Genomic DNA, 6,162 nt, shown 5'->3' with positions numbered 1-6,162 from the left:
TTTGCTCCAATATTGTTCTTCTCTTTATTGTCATAAAAATTCACAACAATCACACAACATATTATGAAAACAAATGAAATAAGGTCATTAAAATATGGAAAACAAAAACGGGACTCAAAACATGAGGAAACAAAGGAGAAGAAACAACAAACTCGAAGAAACAAGGCCATGAACTGTGATTGAGAAAGCTCCAGAGTTAGTAGCCGGAGAATAGCTACCCTCGGGTGTGCTTGTAGTGAGGACAACAACAACCCAGTTATCCTCAGAACCAATACCAATTCCAGTGAACTTAGAATCATTCAAACTCCTGGAGTACTGTGACTTTGTGTAATTGTTCATGAGAAGGGTCTGGTCAAGGTGAGGAACACAAGTCGGCAAGATCACACCGTCTCTAGTAACTGTAATGTTGAGTCGGCATTTGGTGAGGAGTTTAGGGAAGTCTGAGAAACCAGGTTCTGTTCCAGGAACTGCAGCTGAGCCACTGTTGTTTGTGCAGGGTCGGTTCTTGAATTGGTCTGCTAGTTCGTCTGCGAGACATTCTGCGTTTTCGTTCTTTATCAAGGTTGTTATGTTTATAGACGTTCTGTAGTTGTTGATGACTGTAAGAAGAACATCTTCTTCATCTATAGATTTAAAAAAAAAACAGAACACATACAAAAATTGATAAGCATATCAATCGCAAATCGCCATTGATCGAGAGATCTCTAGGCTTGTATGAAACAGATTAGACGATTTATAAAACTAGATCTTGGTCAAACAACAGAGTTCAAGAAACCTAGAAATTGAAAGAACAAAAAAAATCAAGAAGAGGTTACCGTTGTCGGAAAGAACAGGACGATGAAGGGAGAGAAAGACTGAGAGAAGAAAGAGTAGATGGAGCTTCGATATCGCCATTGATTCAGAGGTTCTTCCTTACTTCTTTGCTCACTTTTTGTTTTTCTTTGCGTATTTATTTATGAAAATTTTAGTTCATTTTGCTTTCTCGACTCTTCAAAAGTCGTGGCTTCGGTTTAAGAAAAATAAATCTATTTGTCTTTTTAGATCATTTACAAACGAACGTGTTGAATTAAAAATTAATCAATTAAACAATTGAATGCAAACAATCTTGAATTAAAAATTAAACAATTGAATATATACAATAAGGATGCTGAATGATCTGGAGTTGAATGTTGGATTACAAGGAAGAAGACTATGTCATATGTAGCAGGTAAAAATTGGATGCTGTGAAATCATTAGGACTGATTGAATAAATCATAATTAACTAGTTTTTATCATTAATTTTATATATTATACAACTAAACTAGATATCAGGGTTATTTTTTTTATAAAAAAATATAATTTATTTTAGAATTTAACTATACATATAACTAATGTTTAATTTGTATTATTTTAAATGTACAACCTTGCAAATATAGATATATTAGTTAGTATAGAAATTAGAAAGTATTTTGTTTGAGGTTTATTATAGTATAACATACAATTAAATAAGTAGTGATTTATAAAAGGAATATACTGTATTTTTTTATTTATTTACATATAGTAGTATTTTTATTATTATTATTTTTTAAAAATATATACAGGATAATTTTGTATTGTAGTTTTTTATGTTTTATATATAAAGAATCAATTAATTTTAGTATATGTAGCTTAGTTGCGAAATGCAAATAAAAGTTGTTAACATTTATTTGTTTGACATGAATTCCATATTGTTTTTCTTTTAATAAACTTTGTTATTAAAATGGATTATCCAGATGTGTATATATAATTTGTTAGAAATGGAAAAATCGCTATTTGAACAAAAAAAACTAATTCACTATACTAATTACTTACAAATATATATTACATAATTGACTTCTGTATTAATGTAAACTAATATTGTTTTTTTTTGTCTAGACCAACAAAATTGTTTTTATCTCACAAAACAAATCTATCATCTTCTTCGTCATTGTTTCATCCCGTCCATTGCGACATCTCTGCCCATCTTGATTTTTAGTTAATCGATTTTATCATCTTTATTTGTCATGATTTGTCTACGAAAGAATGTTTAAGTTTTCTGATGAAAAAATAGGAGACATCATTATTAAATTTCGTTTTTTGGCATATCTAGAACACGAAATAGTGTTTAAGTTTTCTGGTAAGGTTTTTGTAATTGTAATTGTTGACGTATAATCAGAGATTAGGTGCAGAGTATTTGTATACTGATCATTTAGGTCGATTAAACAAACTTGTGCACGCAAAAAATATTAGTTTAAGCAACTAATTGGGGGAGAAATGAGGTGTAATCTGTTTTATATTTGGAATATTCTTGGGATATGATATATTTTAGCATTTAAATTTTATTTTTTTGAACATATATATTAGGGGAAAATAATTAGAATGCGTTGAGATCGAAAATCTTGGCCACGGTCCACGGATCCTACCCCAAGATTGAAAATCAATTCGTTTATTAGGCCGATTGTTTAGAAAATGTATATATGGAGAAAATATTGTTTTGTAAAATTGGAAACTTAATATTAATTAAATTAATTATAAACTTAATACTTAATTTTATTAGGATAGAAAATCTTGTTTCCAAAAATGGAAACTTAATATTAATTAATTAAATAAAAAACAAATTAATAATTAATGGTAATGACATGCTTGTAAATAGATTCCAACTTCAGGATTTATTTGGTAAATGTCTCCAAAAATGTATATATAGATATTTGTTTTATTTGATTTGGAAAATAATAATAAAAAATTCTAGATTCAAAATTTAATACGCAAATCTCAAAATATAAACTTTAAGTTGTTTTATTAATAAGTATCTCTATTATATTGCTCGTTTTTATTTTACTTGTTAGGAAAAATAATAATAAAGAATGAAAACAAGAAAAAGAAATCAAGTGTATGTCTGATAATCACTTCTGGTTTAATGTTTGTTTGCCTCTCTCTGATCAAATATTAAAAAGTCATAACAATATTTTATAGGTTTTATAAGATAATTACAAAAACTAGAAAACATAAACGTAAATAAGAATATGAAATAAAAATGGTGAGTTAGGATCTTGAGTTTTAATAAATAATATATCATTGAAAATATAAAAAGGTTTATCAAAAACTGATCAGATGTTGAATATTCTTATTTACTTTTATATTTTCAATAAAAAGGTTTATTAAAAACTGATCAGATGGTGTTTAATAATTCAACATCTGATCAGTTTTTAATAATTTTTTTTATATTTTCAATGATTTATTATTTATTAAAACTCAAGATCCTAACTCACCATTTTTATTTCATATTCTTATTTACTTAGTCGATCAATTAAACACCACATTAAAAAGAATATGATATAAAATGTAAAAAGTAAATAAAAAAAAATTATGGTGTTCAGTTGAGAAACCGATGGGGATGGTTTTCGTACTTTTGTCCACTTTATTTGATGCTACGCAAACAATTTAACTTTTTCTTCACTCAAATTTAAGAGTGTAGTTATGACCATTTATACTTTGGTATGAAAGAAGTTGTACCATTCTATTTTTTCTTTTTGTTTTTTTCTCTCAAATCATAACTATCTACAATAAGATGATTTTGTAGTCGATTTCATAAATATTTTTCGTTTTGTTTTTATTCTTTTTCTGGCAAGTCTTAAAAAATCACAAGTATACACTATATCTCATGTAATTCCTAAGCTTTTATTGTCTAACGATATTTACAGTTATATACGATTACAGTTGAATTTAACAACTTCCATTAATTATATTTGCATGGCATGAGATAACAAACTAAATTGCAAAAGTATATTCTAAGTAAAAAGGAGAAGAAAAAGTCTAACATTATTTTCTATGCCATTGCAAGACAGATCGAGACAAAATAGCAATGTTTGAAAATCTTAATAAAAACAAAAACTGGTGGTGTACAGTGTACTTAACGGTTCATTCTTGTTCGTATGGGATTTAGGGCATGTGCATCGGTTAGGACTGATATTTGGTCCTTCAAATATTTTATTTTTATTTTGAGAGTTTCTTAAGTTTTGTACTAGCATGGGTGTCCTTTATAGTTGGTCCTCTGGAAAAAATAATAGTATTTTTAATTTAAAAAATTAATTATTTAAATAAATATGTAAAAAAATATTAAAGTTTTAATTAAAATTAAACATATAACATTAACATTATAAACATAAGAAAATGACAAAGTGAATCTGAAAATTTCATCAAGAAACTGATAAATCTCAACATTTCCATGGAAATTACAAGCACCTAAAAGAGTTCCCCATACAACAGTGTCTGGTTTCATTGGCATTGTTTTGATGAGATCACATGCTTCTTCCAGCTTCCCAACACGTCCCAAGAGATCGATCATGCATCCGTAGTGCTCTAGCTTTGGCGAAACCTTGTGAACTTCCTCCATGGACTTGAACAATTCTTGTCCCTTCACTACCATCCCACCATGAACACAAGCTAGCAGCAACCCGACAAATGTCATTGCATCTGGTTTTCCTCCTTCTCGCTAAAGTACCAATAGAAAAATCATAAGTGTTAGAACTCTAAAGAACAGAGGAATCAACATGCATTTGAACTGAAGAAGAAACAAAACAAAAAATGCTCACCAACATTTGTGAATAAAGCTCAAGAGCTTCGTTGTGTTTCCCGTGAGTAGCTAGACTACCAATCATTGAGTTCCAGGAGCACAAATTTCTCTGGTTCCCAATTTCATCGAACAAACGTTTCGCTACATCAATCATTCCACATGTTATCTTATTACAAACCTTTGGTAGCTTATACCAGATCTTTCCTGAAACAGAACATACCTCAGTTATAAGTTTAAGCTGATGAACATAGTCTTTCCCCGGGAATAGAGGCTCCCCTGTCATAATCTCAGCAAATATGCAACCAACAGACCAAACATCAATCGCATATCATTTCCAGAGTTCCTATAGATATAACAGAAGTAGCCAATTGCCATATTAACACAAATGATGTCAATAGCTTAGTAAAATAAGTGGGAGCGTCGATGTTTGGAACATACATGAGTTCAGAGAGACCGCATTTCATATCCTTCTATGCTAAAGTCGCCCTCTCAAGCAATTTCTTGCTCTCCTTTTTCATTAAGTCTGCAGACTAGTGTTTGACGAAAGAAGAATCTTCTTGGGCCTGTAAGCAGTAGAACAACAGAAAATCAGATTCAAACAAGACACATCCAAGTAAAACAGATGTAATACTATTTGGATGCTCCTACGCAAAGGAAACTTGTAAGTTGTAAAAGCGATAAGAGAGTAGAGGTTATACCTCGCATCAGAAGAAGACCAGCAGCGACACCAATCCCAACAGCAGCAGCTGGATGCTCTTTTGCGTATGTCAATTCTTCTGCAAAGAAAACAAAACCAGCAGAGGATACAATCGATAAACCGTGACAAATCTAGTGAATCATGCGAGGAAGATTATATAGTTTCAGATCACTATAAGATGCACTACAAGTACATATGAAGGTTTTTAGGCAAATATCTGTTATATGATTATATAACAATGGTTTGATCTAAAATACTAGTTCCTAAGCACTACATTAGTCTACAAGTATAATTTGGCTGCAAGTTACCTGTTACTTTGCTGAAGAAAGCATTCTCATAGGTCTTATATTGAGTCAAAGCATGTGGAATGAAATCCTGCAATTTCAGAAACCAAAATCAAAACTACAACAGGATTGTACGGGATACGAAGACACAATTGTAGACTGGGATCACTGCCAATAAGTTCTAATGCTATTATTCAACAAGAAGATTTCACCATATGAACAAAACTTAGCACCATGCCAATACATAGAAACGTCTAATCAGAGCAAATCCTGTTTTGAATCGAACTCATTTCAAGTAATTAAAGCTTATGAGATATTGAATTCCAAATCCATGGTTTGAAATCCTGAAAATTTGTTGCTAAGAATCTCGATTCGTAAGAAACGTCATGGTGAACAAAAGAGAGAGAGAGAGTCAGAGAGAGTTAACAACCTGTATAGAGCGGAACTGAGAGGTCGAGTTTTCACGGAAGGAACGAGCAGAGCGCATGGCGGAATCCGTCGATTCCTTCACCGTCTGTTGGAGATCACCCACCCATTTCTCTGCTCCTCCCATGGCTTCCCCCACCGAATCAACCACTCCAATCGCTTTATGCTCCGTCGCATCAGAAACA

General features: G+C 31.1%; 2 protein-coding genes across 2 annotated transcripts in view; both read right to left on the bottom strand.

Annotated features, from left to right (window-relative positions):
• LOC104735988 (uncharacterized GPI-anchored protein At5g19250-like) lies at nt 1-1,004 on the bottom strand. The gene is made up of 2 exons (XM_010455892.2): nt 816-1,004; nt 1-623 (listed from the first exon to the last, which is right to left on the bottom strand). The coding sequence occupies exons 1-2, from the start codon at nt 892-894 to the stop codon at nt 115-117; spliced, it is 588 nt and encodes a 195-aa protein (XP_010454194.1). The 5' UTR covers nt 895-1,004; the 3' UTR covers nt 1-114.
• The window catches only part of LOC104738049, a 1,601-nt gene continuing 498 nt past the window's right edge, over nt 5,060-6,162 (bottom strand). The window contains exons 2-4 of the mRNA XM_010458288.2: nt 5,576-5,642; nt 5,269-5,346; nt 5,060-5,133 (exon numbers count right to left, since the gene is read on the bottom strand). Of these exons, the coding sequence (XP_010456590.1) occupies nt 5,060-5,133; nt 5,269-5,346; nt 5,576-5,642 (219 nt within the window). The remainder of the gene's footprint in view (nt 5,134-5,268; nt 5,347-5,575; nt 5,643-6,162) is intronic.

The sequence above is a fragment of the Camelina sativa genome, chromosome 13 (genome assembly GCF_000633955.1).
Source record: "Camelina sativa cultivar DH55 chromosome 13, Cs, whole genome shotgun sequence".
NCBI classification, from domain to species: domain Eukaryota; kingdom Viridiplantae; phylum Streptophyta; class Magnoliopsida; order Brassicales; family Brassicaceae; genus Camelina; species Camelina sativa.
Note: the sequence above shows the minus strand (reverse complement) of the source record. Positions and strands in the feature narration are given on the sequence as shown.

Excerpts from the sequence above, each read along its gene's own strand:
- LOC104735988 (XM_010455892.2), bottom strand. The coding sequence starts at position 894 with ATGGCGATATCGAAGCTCCATCTACTCTTTCTTCTCTCAGTCTTTCTC. Across the intron at positions 624-815 it reads TCCTGTTCTTTCCGACAACG|ATGAAGAAGATGTTCTTCTT; the intron begins GTAACCTCTTCT and ends TTAAATCTATAG.